This window comes from Athene noctua, chromosome 3 (genome assembly GCF_965140245.1).
Source record: "Athene noctua chromosome 3, bAthNoc1.hap1.1, whole genome shotgun sequence".
Classification (NCBI taxonomy): Eukaryota; Metazoa; Chordata; class Aves; order Strigiformes; family Strigidae; genus Athene; species Athene noctua.
The window spans coordinates 10,234,178-10,249,924 of NC_134039.1; the positions used below are offsets into that span (position 1 = coordinate 10,234,178).

Below are 15,747 nucleotides of genomic sequence, written 5' to 3' on the forward strand. Positions count from 1 at the left end.
ACCCTTGTTCTTTAAGATTAAGTGTTGCTGGGGCTTAAACCTGACCCAGTTTTCAATGATACTTGTATTCTGCCACCCTATCTACTTTTGCGTTTGTTATTCTTACCCCTTTTCGGGGTCATTTTCACTTGCCTTCTGTTCTTTCTAGCTCTTTGAATTTGTATTTTCAAAATCCTCTCTGCCACCTCTCACAAGATTTGTTGTGTTTTTATAAAAGTATTTAAATTGAAACGTTTATGTTAATAGACGACCTCAAATGCTCGCAGATTTAATTATTAAGTAGGATGAGCTGCTTCAGAAATACCTGGCGATGCTGGCGATACAGATTTCCATAAAGTCATGAATGTTTTTTAACCTCGTTACCGGCATTTTTGGCGTGCAGTGACCTAAAAATGAATGCCGGTAATCTCCGCGATCTTTTGACTGTCGCAGCAGATTAACACCAACGCCTCGCCGACAGCCTCGGCAGAGGGAACAAAGCTGGAGACACCGGCTCCGCCGCCCCCGAGGCTGTGAGCGGGCAGGGGCTGCAGTGCCCCCGCGGCAGGGGAGTGCGGGGCCACTGCACGCCCCTTGGCCCGCAAAATGCCGCCCAGGTGGCCGTGGCTCGCCTCCTCGTGGGCCGGGAGCCCCGCACGCCCGTCCCCGCCAGTGCCGGGCGCGGCGGGCAGCAGCGGGGAGGGCACAGCCCGCCTCCCGGGGCTGCGCCCGGCGGGGGGGAGCTTGCCTGGCTGCCCGCCCCCTCCCGGGGCTGCGCGGCCCCTGCCACCCCCGCCGCTCCCCCGCCGCCGGGGCCGGTCGCGCCGGGCGGCCGCCAAGGGGGCGGGGGCTGCGGCGGCGGCGGCGGGAGCGGGAGCGGCAGGTGCGGGGCTTCCCCCCTCCGCCCGCCGCGCCGGTCCCCGCGGGCCCGGGCGGGGGCGCGCCGCCGCGGCCGCGGATGCATGAGCTGGCGGGGCGCCAGCGGCATCGGCGCGGGTTGCATCAGACGAGGCGGGCCGCCGCGGCCGCGGAGCCCGCTCGGTCTTCGCCGGGCGGCCGAGGGAGCCGGCGGCGCTCCGCAAGATGCTGCGGACAGGCCCCCGGCTGCTGCGGGCGATCAGCACGACGGCCGCGGTGAGTAGCGTGGGGCGGGCAGCGGGGGCCGCGCCGCGCCCAGGAGCGAGCGGCGGGGGCTGCTCCTCGGCGTGCCGCCCCCGTCGGAGGGCGAGCGGGGGCCGAGCAGGGAGGGGAAAGTGGCGGGAGGAGGCGGTTTTCGGGATGCGATGCGTATTGTCTCTGCCGGCGTTTTAGGAAAGCGCGTAGGGGCACGGGAAGGTCAGGCGGGCTCCGGAGAGGGCTTGGCTTGGGTGCAGAAGCAGCATCTCTCCCGGCTGGGCTGCGGGCGGGATCGCAGCCATCATCTGGGCGCTGCATCTTGCAGGGACGTGCCTGGAAGCTGCAGGGAACAGGCACTAGCGATGCTGTGGTAATACCCAGTAATCGTGGGTCGAGAACAATGTGAGTGTGGCTGTTCTCTGCCTCCCTCGCGCTGGATTTGTCCTGTGAGAAGCTGAAGGTTGCCTTCTCACTTAGGAGGTACCGTGCCCGTTCCCAGTGCCGGAGAGAAGCCCCACGCATTGCCCTAGGAAGACTGTTTAGTTTGTGACCTGATCGCCAGTTCCCAGCTCTGGGATGGTGGGTTGCTCAGGGTTAAAACTGATGGCCTAAATTCCTCTGCACCCCTCTGGTTTAAGTTTTTTACAGCTCTTCACATTTGCTCCAAGCCATTTTTTTATGTCCTGTTAAATATATATAGACTGCGGAACTCCTGCAAGTAACTGCTCCCTGAAAGCCTTGCCCAGTCCATATTGTCCAGATGTGTAGTCTGGCAAGCTGAATGAGGCTGGGAGAGGATTTTTTTCTTTCCTAAAGCCTGTTCTTTGTTTCATGCTTGAATGCTCAGTTTAGCATGAGGACAACAGTCCTCCTAAGGTGTCTACATGGAAGGCATTAGAATAAAGAGATTTAACACAAGCTTTCTGGAAATGCAATCAGCAGTGCCAAAAAATGAGAATGAATGACTGGTGAGAACGCATGCCTGTAGATGTGTAGATGGCAGAGGAGGCTCTACGATAGGTTTCTATTTGGAGGCACTGGAATTTAGCACATGTAGGGGGATCCTCGATAGAAATAAAGTTGCAGCACTGCTTCTCAAAGGAGGCGTAGTTCTACATTCATTTTTAAAAAGATGTAACAGAAAATATTTACTAGCTTCGCTAAATTCTTATACAAAAGAAGTAAAATATCGTAATCTTTTTGACAGTAAGCTTCATAACCAGAGTAGCGGTTACTAAATGTTAGCCTTCAGGAAAATGATAACCAATTGAATGTTAGACACACTCACAAAAGAGGCAGTAACAGAAAATTATTTTTATCTATGAAATAAATATTCTCCTATGGATAGGTTTTGTAACATTAGACTCTTCTGAGAGAAGAAAATGTAGTTCTTGGACTTGTCTTCCATTTTTAGGAACTAGAACTTGACAGGATAGTTACCAACATTTGTCAGGCTGCTTCTCTGTGCAGTGCTTAGTCCTATTTATTAGTTTTGTATTTGGTTAGGTGGTTTGGGGGAAAAAAAGAACCAGAGTGGAAGCAAACATTAAAATACTGTGTATCTTCTAATGAGCCATTGTAAGATAAATTCCAGTATGTTATATAAGTATATATAATAAGTTAAAGAAGAATTAAAAGTTCAGACAATTAAAACAACAGAATTACAATACACTGAGCACCAGCTTTCTAAATTCTTATCATTTGGTAGCACTGTCATGACGATATTATCCTATGATTAGTCATAAAAGAAAGGCCAAATTTATCTAAGCCACCTGAACTGCATTGTTTGCCACAACTAGGAATTGGGAAATCTTAAAAAAGTACAGCAAAAAACCCACTCTGATACTACATGACCATTAACTTTCACATGCATCTGCTAATTAATATAAGTCCATAGTCAGCCAGGCAGACGCACAGGAAATCTGATATAACCTCGTAACATCACTGACAGAAACAATAAGAAGTTTATTCTTTGTAAATCTTTGTATATGTTAGTGATAATGATCCAGTGTCCATCTAGCACATTATTCAACAGCAAGATTGTCTTGCTGTTCTTTAATGAGCTTCCTTTCTACAGCTTCTTAAATGCTAGTGATGTTATGCTGCCAAAATGTGCCATTTCTGTAAGAAAGAACACACCTAACTGCTCTTCATTTCTGTGTAATCTTACAGAACTTTCCATTTTAATTGGGTGTTATGTCCACATTAAATTATTCTAAAAGGATTTCCCATTTTCACACCTCTAATTTATCTGAGGTAAAGATGTTTGAGGGGCATTTCCAAAAGAAGATACAGGGTGGTTGTAGGATCTCTTGCAGTTGCTCAGCTGTAATTTTTCAAATAAAACAAAAACTAAAGGACCGAATTTGTGATCTGATCATGCAAGCCCCTCCACATATGGGATTTCTTTTTTTTACTCAGTAGAAATCCGGTGCATGGCTGACTTGTGGGTTTGGTTCCTGCTTTCTACTGATGGCAGTGCATGTGTTAATGCACTACAAACAAATTGCCACGTCTAAGCCAGATATTAATAGAAATCATGCAACACACATGTACCATTCACTGGAGAAGTAACTCAAGAATTACTAGTCATAGCACAGTTACCAGATCCATCTTGCAATTGAAATCAATCCCAATTGGAGTAACTTTCTGTAAGTGTGAGACAGCAGAGCTGATTTGCTGCCAGGCTAATATTTTTGTGCACTACAATGAGGAAATGTGACTTGACCAGACTGCAGTCTTCTCATTTTTGCCAGTTTTATTTTTTTGTTCTTTTGGGGACTGTGTGCTCTGTTCGCTTCTCACCATTTGTTGACTCAGTTCCACAGCTAGCACAAATTAAGCACATGTAGCTTTATTGAAACTGATTTACAGCGACTCATGATTTGAAACTGGAACTGGTATGCAGTTCCATGTAATATGAGAATCAGATTTATTCACAGGAAAACATGAACTGAAAGTTAAGTTTAGGAGTAGAGAATGCATATGTTATTAACACTTCGTGCATAAGTGGAGAAAAAGTAGCTCTTAAAGTGGTGATAAATATAGACTTAAAATTACAGGAAGATTGGCCAAGTTTCAGAAAACCAACAGAGTACAGCAGTGGGTACTTTAAAAAAAAGAGATCGGGTAGATCTCTAAAAGCAATCATTTGACATGATTGCTTGTGATGACAGAGAACTAGATTTGTTAGCTAAGAAGATCCCTTCCAGTCTTGTGTTCTTGCTGAGAGATCTTAACAAAAGCACAGAAGTAGAATAAGTAACTCTCATCTGGACCATCTTTAATGTTTCTTCAATGTACTATTTGGGCTACCACTGTAAATTAGCACAGTACAGAAATCAGAGTCTTTTATACCGTGCCAAACATGTTCAGTGATCCAGCAGGTTAATCTTTCTCCAATTTGCCTGTTACAGTTAAAATAATTAGGAAAATCTGATTAATCTGATGACTGCTTTTTATAATGCAGTAACATTTCTGCTATAAAAGCAAAGATATCAGTCATAAAGTATTGGCAATGAGATCTACCTGCATCCGTTGGGCCTTGCTAGATAAGGACTGCAAGGATAAGTTGTGCTCATTGTAATTCAGAACAGGGTCTTGTCTTTATTAAGGACAAAATAGTGAACATATTTTAGGCATTACTGCCAGCAGTGCAGCATTGGTTAGTAATCTTATCATCACCAGTCTCACAGACATTTTTTACGAGCCAACTATAGCAATCTGATTTTGCAGGAGCCTGAGTCATGTCCATCTTTGCATCTTACTACTTGTTACTACTGCAGTTTTGCACTAGTGCTGACTAATGCTGTAACACAGGGACAGTTTTATTATGCAGTTTCATTTTGAGGGAAAATATTGTCTCTGAACAAATAGTTATTGCCTATTGTTTTATATAAAAAAATAAAAAGCACACTTCAATATTCTTGTAATGGAACCTACCAATTCATAGCTCCCTTTTCTAAGGTCAGCTGCACAACTAAAATGTAACTTGAAAACAGCAAAATACATCCATAATATTACAGATGTGAAATGATTTGCAACGAAATGGATTGTGGTTTTGAGTACCCTGTTTTTCAGGACATTTCTCTTTGTCATAAAGTTTGTCATATGATTTGATGGGCAGTCCAGACCATTTGGCATCCAATCAATAACCCACTTAGTCAAGATATCTTCATGCCGCAGCACTGTAAGAAAGGGAAAAGAGGAGGGAGGAGAAAAACATACAGGTGTCAAGATACAGAACAAATGCCGGTGGTTAAGATATTAAATCAGTGCTTTGATTCCTCTTTATTATTCTGAGCTCATGTTATCTAATGGATCAGTCATAAAAAATGGAAGTCCAGCTGGGAAAGACGAAGTTAAGAATAAAAGCAGGGAGTATGCGGGTTTGTTTTCTACCTTTCATTCAGGCCTCCTAAGAGGAGAGATTTTTATGTTTTGAGTCTAGGAATAGTTTCTACCAGATTCAGATTTGAGAAAGGTATGTTTTCTGTCTACTGTGTGTGGACCTTTCCTTCATAGCCAGGTCTGCTAGTCCATTTGTTTTTCAGAGGTTTCCAGCAGCTGATGAAAAATGCAAAGGCATTGCTTATAGGGACAGTTCCATCCTTCTGCCAGCACTTGCACGCTCATTGCTCTGGCGCTGGACCTGCATTAGGACTCATGGCAGTGTGATGAACTAGATCAGTGAGTAGATCCAGTTAAGAATAAGCTGCATTTTGTCAGGTCAGTGCTTCCCTACCTCAGTACCCTAATCCAGTTCATGCAGCTACAGGAACACCAGTTCAGGGATAAAGGAGGTGTTAAAGGTGAGGGACTGGAGGTAAGGTGGAAGAGAAGCACAGCTGTCCCCTAAACCTAAAGAGACTCTGAAGGAACTGGTAGTTTTCTCAGGGTGCAAGCACTTGAATAATGTAGCGGTACATGATACCCTGATATCATAGTAGTGTTGTGATTCTAACTATCCTAAAAATAAAAAGTTGGGGCAGTTATTCACACCTACTCAGTCTTAAGAAGCTTAAAAATTCATGTCCAGTGTACTGAGATGTAAATGCAGAAGGCAGTGGAAGTCCAGCAAGGGAACCTCACATTTAGCAGTATTTCCTTGCAGGAGGATGAAATGGGTTATCATTACTTTTAACTTGGCAGGAACAATACAAGCTTGTCTTCTTTAGCATATACATATTAACCACAAATAATATGCTCCCATCTTTATTATAGGGATTTAGAGGCCATGTTCCAGGCACCTAAATTACGCCTAGAAAAAATGGTTTATATACCTGTTTCAAAAAATGTATTTTCATTTCTTATCATATTAGTTTTGACTATGAATAAGATCACGGAGCCTGTTATGCCTCTTGTAACAAGCAGTGGGTCTGTCTAGTGAAGATTCTGGTAAAGCCATATAAACATCAGTATCAGATGATACTTTTATGTTGAGTGGTCTCTCTGAATTGTACATTGCCTGTCATTAATCTCAAAAAATTGGTTATTATTCCTTCAAAGCTAATTGGGGTAGAAAGACTATTGCATTTTAAATCAAAATGAATATGATCAAGAAAGAGCAAGAGAAATGTAAGCAACAACGTATATTCCTTGCATCCTAGAACATGGTTTGTTTTAATTTTTTTTACCAGGCTTATCAACATAAGCTAAAGCTAGCCCTTATAGGTCAAAGTGTTTTTGGACAAGAAGTTTATAACAAGCTGAGAAAAGAGGGACATAAAGTTGTGGGAGTATTCACAGTGCCTGACAAGAATGGACAAGCTGATCCTTTGGGTAAGTGTAACCTTAATCCAAATGTTAAAATTACAGGCATACATAACAATCTTGCCTTTTCTTGAGAAGGTAGTACCTATATGGGAATGACTTGCATATATTGCCTTCATTATACTGGATTCAGCACAAGAACTATGTTTTAACAAACACAAGTCCCAGAACCGGTTTAACCTTGTCAATTAGTATTTAAAAGTTGTTTCTAACCATACAGGGCCATACATGAAGATATTTGAAAAAGAAATTAATCTGGGTACCTTATTTGAATGTACATCCTAGAAGTAATCATCCTAAACTAGATCTGTATCTTAAAGCAAATAGCTGCTGAGCCTGTACTCAAGCACAAATGTCTGTCACCTGTTTCACTGTGCTGTCTGGGACACACAAGGCTTGGAGCCAAGACTGTTTATCCCTGGCTTTCTGCCCTTTCTGACAAGCTTGCATGCAGCAGTGTGCCTGCAGAGCCTAGTTCTCTTCCACCTGGACTATGGAAAACCCACTGAAAAAGTTAGAGGAGGCTTTACTTTCCCTTTTTCTATTCCCATTTCTATAATGCATAAGGATTTTCTAGACTATCTAAAGAAAGAGTTGTTGCCTGACAGGTATTCAGAACTGTACTCATAGAACAAAATCCAGTGTGACAAAGCAGCTACTTTGGAATCATCGGAATTGTAACTTTTTTTTCTTTTTTCAGTGGCACAAAAATAGTAAATTAATATGATTAGCAAATAGAAGTGCCAGCATGGAATGGATAATCTGAACTTAAAACTACATTCCATGTCTCAAGTATTTTTTTTCTTGTCAGGGCCTGACATGTTTTTACAGAACTCTTACAAGGGATGAATCAAACAAATTTTGCTTACCTGGGTTATGTCACTTCCAAACTAGCACGTAGTTCTTAAGTTTATTACATTCTGTAACTTTACCTCATTAAAAGATTTAATCACACTTTGGAAGAATTAGAGGCGGCAACTATTAGTTTGGAAAAAGACAATTCAACTATTCAGCTCTGGAAGCATACCATAATGCTTGGTGACATTATATATATTATGATTGTACAGTTATTATACTAGCAGATGTAACTAAGTAAATATTCCACTGATTTCAATCATATTTTTCACTAAACCATGGAATTAGTTTCTTGCTCTCCTAATGAAAATAAGATAAATTACTAGATAATTTGTTGCTTTTTACTTCCAATGCAAAGAGCTGAAGTCTAAAGTGAAATTTGCTAATGTTTCTGTATCCTCAGACAGCTACAATTTGTGTTTCTAAAAGCAATTGCAGTACACACCAACTGCCATGAAATGGTAGTTAAGTAAGTATTTACTTAAGACCTAAGTTAATAGCCTAAAGAGGCTTTAGGTCAAAGATCCAATTTCAGAACTGAAAAAGAGAAAGAAAAGTATAAAAATGTGTTTAGAAATATAAAATAAATTAGGTGAATTTTCCATACTTCTCCCTGCTTTCTTGTTTCTTCCTATTACACATACAACTCAACAGATGTGGAGTTTGTACTGTCCTGCTCTCTGTGATGAGTTATTATGTGGTTGCACAGTAGAATTTATTTAACACCTAAAAATTCTCTCTGCAGTTGTTTTTTCTCACCTTTGAGCCTAATTTTGGGTGTAGCTGTGTGTCTCACAGATAAATGAAAACACATCCAGTAAGCGTCAGTATACAGAATTTTGAAGACGTTACTAAAGGTCATTAGCATCTGTAACTATTTGCACCACATGGCAAAATGATGCTGACATGAGTAGTTGTATATAGTCACATTCATACACAAATTGCTAAAGTGGAAAATTAAGTTCTGTTACACCAAACCAGTAAGTGTAATGACCAGACAAGAAATGAAGTGTCTGTGTTAAATAGTCAATAGCATTCATCATTCACTTTTGCTTTTAGTGGTACTTATTAGCCAAGTCATAAGAGTAAACTTAAAGTTGAGAATGACATGAGCTGTAGATATGAGAATCAAAGACAAAATTAATAAGATATAGTCAAGCACAAAGGTTTTTAAACAGCATATGGAACAGTACAAAGGCCACTCTGTAATCATATGCTTGATGGTCTGCTTGACTTGTCATGCAATATCTCTCTGATTTCAGTTTGAATTTTTAACACAAAAAGTGAATTAAAAAGGAATGCTGTTCTTGCCCCTCAGCACTGGCAGCGGAGAAGGATGGCACTCCTGTTTTTAAGTTCCCCAGATGGAGAGCTAAAGGCAAGCCTATCCAGGAAGTAGTTGCAGCCTACAAATCGGTCGGAGCAGAGCTAAATGTCCTTCCATTCTGTACACAGTTCATCCCCATGGATGTTATTGACTGCCCAAAACATGGCTCAATTATTTATCATCCATCCATCCTACCACGCCACCGAGGAGCTTCTGCAATCAACTGGTGAGTTTTGTGCATCAAAACTATGTGTACGTCACATTAGGATGTTGGTCTGTATCCATTACTCATGTAAGTGCTGGCACAGTTCTGTTGACTTGCAACTGCTCTGAAGGAACTTCTCTGAAGCAGCTGAGTATTTGGTTCATGAATTGCACTTCATACCTAAGATTCATTATGATTTCCAGTGCAAGTGCAGCTGTTATTCTGGGATGATCAGCGATGTGATCTGTACATTCATGTACATAGGCAAGTCAACAGTTTGCAGGTTTCATAGGCAGGACACTGTTCTCTTAGCTCACTCCCCACAAACACTAGATAACTATCACAAGAGGGCTGATGCAGAGCCCAAGATTTCACAGAAGGAAAGGGAGAAGGGAGAAGAGATTCCATGAGAATAAAACCTTATCTTGCAGTCCTCCTGAGCAATGCACAAGGCTAGATTCAAAATGTTACTGTGAAAGAACTACACTGCAATAATGACCACAGTAGACTCAGATCTAGCATTCTTATGACAACAGAAATGCTATTATCACAATGTTTAAATTCAATAAGAAATTGTCTAAATATGAAGAAACAATTTTAAAATAATTTTATAAGCAGCATGGTGATTATCTAAAGACACAGTGTTATAGATTCAAAGCAAAAGTATATTTTGTTTTGTTTTGTTATTTTTAATCCTTACTGGAAAAAATGGTAAGCTGAAGTACTTAGAGTAGTTAAAGAGGCTATTAGAGACATAAGGAAATCCTTCAAAAAGTGGCATTTGTGTCCAAGTGAGTAAAATAAAAAAGAGCATAAACTTTGGCAAACCAGGTGAAAAATGGGAGTAAGGCAGTCCAGAAAAGAAATAAAGAACCGACTTTAAAGGCATAAAATTGAATAATAACAGTTTTCTCAAATGCATTAAAGGTGGGAGGTATGTGGGGTGATACAGGTGTTTGATTTAAAAGAGGGGCTTATCAAAGAGAACACCATAGTAGAAAATCTGTATTGGTATTCAGGATGGAAGAGCTTAAGATGTTACTGCCATACACCCCTCCTTTGTGTCAAGTAAGTCAGAACAATTCTCTTGAGCTGATCTGTGAGTAGAAGAGATTTTAGATAAACTGATGAATGAATAAGAATCTCTTCTCAGGACCAGGGGACTTTCAAGCAATGGTTCTGCAGGTTTGGGAAAGACAGCCTGCAGTGTTTTTGTTCCTTTGGATTGCACTGGTGCGGGAGACTGGAAAAAGCAAGAGCAATACCCATTTAAAAAGGACTGAAAGGAAAAGCCAGGAAATGTAAGATCAGTCACTCCGATTTCAATCTGTAATAAAGACTACAGTTTCTACACAAATGGGTAAATGTGATAATGTGAAAGTGAGATTAAGAGAATGGGACATCAAATTCGAAGTTAAAAACCACAAGGTAATGCACATAATGGGGAAAAATAACCCTGGCTATATGTAAGCAATAACAAAAATTAAGTTAATTTTATTACTCAGAAAAGAGACCATGGAAGGATCTTAAATAATGTCTGCATCTCAGAACATGAAGGAACTAGAAATTCTTCAGAAAAGGCTAAGAAAGATAGTCAAAGGTATAGAACAGCTTCCACATGATGGGAGACAAATCTAGTAGTCTTCAGACTGGAGGAGGGGTCATTGGGAAGGAAATATGCTAGCAGTGTATTAAGCCATGAAAGACACAGGAAGGTAAATAAGGAACAATTGCTCATTCTTCAAGAGTTAGGGCACAGCCAGCAAAGAGATCGGGTTGTAGGATTTGGCTAAATAAAGGAGTTACTTTCACTGCATACAGTCTGTTACTAAAATGTTGAACTGCACATCTAGAGAGCTCTAGAAGGATGCTTTTATGGAGGAAAAGTTCATGAAGACCTAATCCACAGGAAGATGTAAATACAAATGCTCTTTCAGGAAGTTCCTGAGGTGAAGGTTTCCAGAAAGAGGAATGTATCCTAATGGTGTATCACCGAGTCTCGCTCTATTTTGCATATTCCTTCTGTAAGCATCTGGTCTTTCCCTTCTCAGGTAAAAGCCCTTGGCCTAAGACCTTTAAACTAAGCTAAAATTTGGCCTTGGCTGAACATTCTCATCTTTCACCCTCACACCCCTTGCTCTCATCACAACTTCTTTCATGTGCTGTGGCTGCAGCCCTGGTGCCGATCGGAGTCTTTCACCCCACAGTGTGACCGAGAAAGTCTGTGGGAATTAGGCATGGCTGAAGGGGCACCAGGCACAAACAAGGGCCCTGGGCCTCTGAGGGTTCCTCACTCCAGCCTTTACAGCCTCTCCCAGCTGCTGCGCTGTCTGTGGGGAGAGCTGGTGGGCAGTGGAGGGAGCACACTGTAGTTATCATCCTGTCACCCATTCAGCATCAGGGACATTTGCCCATGATATTTTCTTCTCCTCCAGTGCCACACTGAGGACATCCACTTCTCACCAGGGTGCTTTTTTGGAATTTTTACATAATATAAAACAGAAGAAATGCTGCTTAAATGTGTGAAAAGTCGTGATAGAGGCTAGCCAAACCACTGTAAGCTTTCAATTTTGTTATACCTGACAACTTCCCCAGCTATCTTTGGAGTTTGTCCCTTGTTCTGCACAAATGTGTGCTTTACTCCTTTTAATAATGTAGTTTTCAGGGCTTACAATTAATAATGAATTTTCATGTGTGTAAGCCAGATCTCAGATGACTGTTACAACATGGACTGTCAAGGGAATGATTACATGAGATACGTCTTACTGAAAATTGTGTTGGTGTTCGCATGCAGACAAATGGCTAAAGGCATGCAGGAAAGGTGTATCTCTCCATTTCTGGCCACTCGCTTAAACACACTTCTGTTTGATTTTCCATCATTCTGAGGCACATGCAGCTCCCAAGGAGAACTGAAAAATCTAAGTGACTCAAGTTCCCTTCGGATTCAGAGGCAGATCCTGAGCTGATATAAACCAACATCTAGTAAGCAGTTTTATGTTCATGCACAGCAGCTGAGAATCTGGCTGGATACAAATTACCATAAAAACTTTTCCTTAAACAGTTGCATATCTATCATTTTCCACTCTGATTTTAGCTCGTTTTCAGCTGTGCAACAACTGTACTTCCCTTGCCAACCTACAAACAAGTTGTGAGGCTTGGCTAATTACAGTAAACAACCATGAATTGTTAAGACCAGCTGCTGTCTAGTGCTCCCTTTTTCAAATTATTTCATAACTTTTGCACATCTTTTGCTCTGTGTGTCTTATCACTAATAGTACTTCTAAAATAATTATCACAATGAACTGTGTGATAGACACCTTGGATTCAGTTGCAGCATTCCTTATGCCACTTTTTGGAAACCATACATCAACAGTATCGAAACTGTGGGTTCCTGACTTTGAAATGAACCATGAAACTAGTATTAAAGATGGTTAGGATTTTCTTTTCTATCTACCTGAAGTAAATGAGTGTGTAACAGGTGGGTTGATATCCCTGACTACTTTCATACTGTCTGTATTTATTGTAAGGCTTTTTTTATGTCCAGGACTTTAATTCAAGGAGATAAGAAAGCAGGATTTACTATTTTTTGGGCTGATGATGGTTTGGACACCGGACCAATCCTTCTGCAGCGAGAATGTGATGTTGGCCAAAATGATACTGTGGATGATCTGTATAACCGGTTTCTCTTCCCAGAAGGAATAAAGGCTATGGTATGTTTAGCTGTACTAAATATCAACATTTTAAGAGGAAAAGAAAAGCATCTGCTGGAGTTTGAAAGTAAAAGAGATATAGACAAGATGCATGTGTTTGGAAAGACAAAGGCTGTGGTGCTCAGCCAAATCCTTAGACTTCAGTGGAGCTGTGCTGCTTCACGACAGCTGAGGAGGTGGCCTCAGAATATTTGTTGCTTGCAGTGGGCAGAGCATATCCTGTTTCCACAGAAGACAAGAAGTTGAATTTTTATGGAATGTGGCTCTTTCCACAGATTTCTTGTATATTTTTACAAGGTGAAATTTTTAAAGGCTCAGAGAGAACAGAAATTTAGGGGTAACATGGGGAAAAAAGAAGGGGGGTGGTGGTGGTTTAAGTTCAGAGCCTTGGTGGATTGGCTTTGTATGCTTGTCCTTTTCTGTATTGTTTTAAAATAAAGAAAAGAAAATGCATTAAAAATAGCATGGATTTTTAGATAATTTTTTTTCTCCATTTAAATGCAGAGAAATAACTGTTAGCAGAAAAAAAAAAAAAAAAAGTTGAATTCAATCATACAGAGCCACATTCTGGTCCTGCAGAATTTAGGCAGCTGCTTTATGTCAGGTGACTAAGTACTCCCATCAAATTTCTGAGGCTATATCTTTTGTCAAAGAAGTTTAAGCATATATCTATGTTAATCAGTGCAGCATTAGTTTGCTAGATTTAGTTTGCTAAATCCTAGGTTTTAAGAATAAACCAGTTCCCCTTGTGGCAGAAAGTCTTTTGCTGTCATTCACAAGTGTGACTGAGGAAAAAAGGCAAACCAAGCTAACATTAAATCTTTAATTTTTCACTTAGGTGGAAGCTGTACATCTAATTGCTGATGGTAAGGCCCCTCGTATACCTCAGCCTAAGGAAGGGGCAACATATGAAGGGATCCAGAAAAAGGAAAATGCAGAGGTAGTGTTAAATAACACTGTTTTGTGTATGTCACTAGAAAAGTTGGTATTAACTCAGATTACAATAGTAGTGATGTAAAGTTAACATGACTTTTAACTCAGTTATTTTCCCACCTTTTATTCCTGGGATAACTCCAAGGATGTATGTAATGGAGCCCCAGGTTAAGTTCCTATTCCCTTTCAGTAGTTACATATATTTAGAAACTTGGTGTCCTACTTGAGATCATCTACACACAGCTAGATGGCAGCTGCACCTTCAGTAGTTTCTTAGTATGTTACCATACTTTTTAAATACAGCATTGAATGAAGATTGCTCTTTGTTTACCAACAGTCCATACTAAATTCTCTGTCAGAAATAGATTTGATGTTAGGAAAAGCAAGTGTTGGCACCAGGAATAAAAAAAAAAAACAAAAAAACCCAAAAAGGTCATGTAAACAAACAACAGAAAAAAAAATTATTTAAACTCCCATATAAGAATTATTTTTTATAAGCATTAACACTGCATTAGCTGAATCTTCTTTGTGTTTGGGAAGGTCACCATAAAATTATAGTGAATGTTGCCTGTAATACCTTCTTTTCCTTTTCTAGACCAGTGCAAAAGTTAAAAAATTATTCCCACAGTTTCAGTCTTTTGTCCATGGTGAATGTAGTCCTTCCCACCTGAAATATTGTAGATGATACTTTTTATTATATTTCAATTTCTGATTTACCTTAGAAAGAAATAGCTTTGCATGAGGACATTTTTATTCATCCATTTAATGTAATATATGAGGAGCTTCCTTGTAGTGAACTAGCTTAATCTCTCTGCTGTGAAAATACTCTCATTGGTTTATAACTTGCTTCTAAATATCCTTTGTGCTTAAACTAACTAGTATGCTGGGTACCCAAGTTTTGTTATTTAATAGCTGTTCTGATACTTTCTTTAATTTTGTACATATACTCACCATACAGCAAAGATAAAGGAATACATTTTCACTAGTGTTACATATTAAATATACATAACATTCTTAAAACATTATTTCCATTTTCCTCAGAGTTTTCCAGGAATTGCAGTTGAGTAGGGATTCCATTTATGAAACCATTTATAATGGGTTAGTAAATTATTAGAAAGTATTTTAATAAAAGTTTGTAGATTTATTAAAGAACTTAGGATCCAAGCAATAAATACATAATTTTCATCAGAAAATGATACCTCAGACATGCACTAATTTATATTTATATGACATTTATTAGATTTCTTAATCATAATATTAATTATTTATGAATGAATACCTAGTAGCAAGAGATCTATTTTCATTACATTAGCGTGAGAAGGAGAATCTATGAAGAATATAGACCATACAGAACACAGAAGTGCTAAGAGCATCCCATTTGATAGGTCTTTGATGATTAGCCATCTGGAGATCACTGATCTCCTTTTGTTAGATCCGACCCTGTCTGTGTCTTAATGGTTGAAAGAGAAGGAGGGAGGATTTTAAATTCTTATATAGGAAGACATTACTAACTTGGTTTATACCTAAACAGAGAAGAATTAACGGGCATGTCTTGATTTCCTAGATCTCCTGGGACCAACCTGCAGCAGCTTTGCACAATTGGATTCGAGGGCATGATAAAGTGCCTGGAGCATGGGCAACAATAGATGGCCAGGTATGGTCTGAAAGTCAGAAGAATATTCTTCTTTTCTATAACCCCTTTTTTACCTTTTTTTAATTATAAAACTAAAGGTGTCTGCATACAGCTGAATACAAATGGGAGTTACTTTGGAATAGCTCTCACTGGATGACTGTATGTTTTGTGTATATCTGGAACAGGCACCTAAACAAATGTACGGAACACAGTAGTT

The 15,747-nt window shown here is 40.1% G+C and overlaps 1 protein-coding gene across 2 annotated transcripts in view; it reads left to right on the plus strand.

Moving 5' to 3' along the window:
* The first annotated feature begins 922 nt into the window (after window positions 1–922).
* Window positions 923–15,747, plus strand: part of ALDH1L2 (aldehyde dehydrogenase 1 family member L2) — a 36,586-nt gene continuing 21,761 nt past the window's right edge. Inside the window, exons 1-7 of one of the 2 annotated variants that reach the window (XM_074901939.1) lie at window positions 923–1,006; window positions 1,045–1,113; window positions 6,735–6,876; window positions 9,041–9,275; window positions 12,799–12,964; window positions 13,803–13,904; window positions 15,462–15,551. In XM_074901939.1, coding sequence (XP_074758040.1) covers window positions 938–1,006; window positions 1,045–1,113; window positions 6,735–6,876; window positions 9,041–9,275; window positions 12,799–12,964; window positions 13,803–13,904; window positions 15,462–15,551 — 873 coding nt within the window. In that variant the 5' untranslated portion in view covers window positions 923–937. Of the gene's footprint in view, window positions 1,114–6,734; window positions 6,877–9,040; window positions 9,276–12,798; window positions 12,965–13,802; window positions 13,905–15,461; window positions 15,552–15,747 lie in introns of both variants that reach the window. The other variant, XM_074901940.1, reaches the window with a different exon arrangement.